The sequence below is a fragment of the Solanum tuberosum genome, unplaced genomic scaffold (assembly GCF_000226075.1).
Source record: "Solanum tuberosum cultivar DM 1-3 516 R44 unplaced genomic scaffold, SolTub_3.0 scf00362, whole genome shotgun sequence".
NCBI classification, from domain to species: Eukaryota; Viridiplantae; Streptophyta; class Magnoliopsida; order Solanales; family Solanaceae; genus Solanum; species Solanum tuberosum.
Genome location: NW_006239284.1, coordinates 390,737 through 391,583, shown reverse-complemented (window position 1 = coordinate 391,583; position 847 = coordinate 390,737). Strand labels below are relative to the sequence as shown.

The 847-nt window shown below is 36.2% G+C and overlaps 1 protein-coding gene across 1 annotated transcript in view; it reads left to right on the top strand.

Moving 5' to 3' along the window:
• The window catches only part of LOC102589084 (SKP1-like protein 1A), a 5,555-nt gene extending 4,983 nt beyond the window's left edge, over positions 1 to 572 (top strand). The window contains exon 2 of the mRNA XM_006361513.1: positions 520 to 572. Coding sequence (XP_006361575.1) covers positions 520 to 572 — 53 coding nt within the window. The remainder of the gene's footprint in view (positions 1 to 519) is intronic.
• Positions 573 to 847: the final 275 nt, after the last annotated feature.

Sequence of the window (847 nt, the reverse complement as noted above, 5' to 3'; positions counted from 1 at the left end):
AAGTTATACATAATTCTAATTAGAATATTACGAAAATAACCAAATACAATACTTTAAATTACGATCACAATTTATGTTAAGCAAGTTAGCAATTATCACAACATTTCAAGTTCCCAAAATGAGAGTAAAACATATTGTAGTAATTAAGAAATGATGCATCGACATGCAAGAGTTGGTCTAGTATTTTAGGGGTGTTACAACTCTCTCCCCCTTTAAAAAATTTTGTCTCAAAATTTACCTTACACTAGTCCCGGAACAAGTGCGGATATAGGGTCCTCATGTCTTCTTCTCTTTCCCAGGTAGCTTCTTTTCCAGAATGGTTCCTCCAAAGTACCTTTACTAAGGGGATTCTCTTTTTCCTAAGTTGCTTTACTTCTCGAGCTTGAATTAGAATAGGTTCTTCATTATACGTCAAGTCAGGATTAACCTCAATAGATTCAACTGGAAGAACATGAGATGGATCAGAACGATATCTTCTGAGCATAGAAACATAGACATTGTGGATCTTGTCTAACTCAGGTGTCAACGCCAATTTATATGCAACTGGTCCAACCCTTTCAAGTATCTCATAAGGTCCAATAAATCGGGGACTAAGTTTCCCTTCTGGCCAATCTCATAACCTTTTTCCATGGAGACACCTTTAAGAAGACTTTATCTCCAACTTGATATTCAGTATCACGCCTTTTTAGATCAGCGTACGACTTTTGTCTATCAGAAGAAATCTTTAGACGATCTTTGATAATTTTTACCTTGTCCTCTGTTTGTTGCACAATTTCATGACCAATAAGCTTTCTTTCACCAATTTCACTCCAACAAAGAGGAGTCCGGCATATTCTTCCGTATAAGG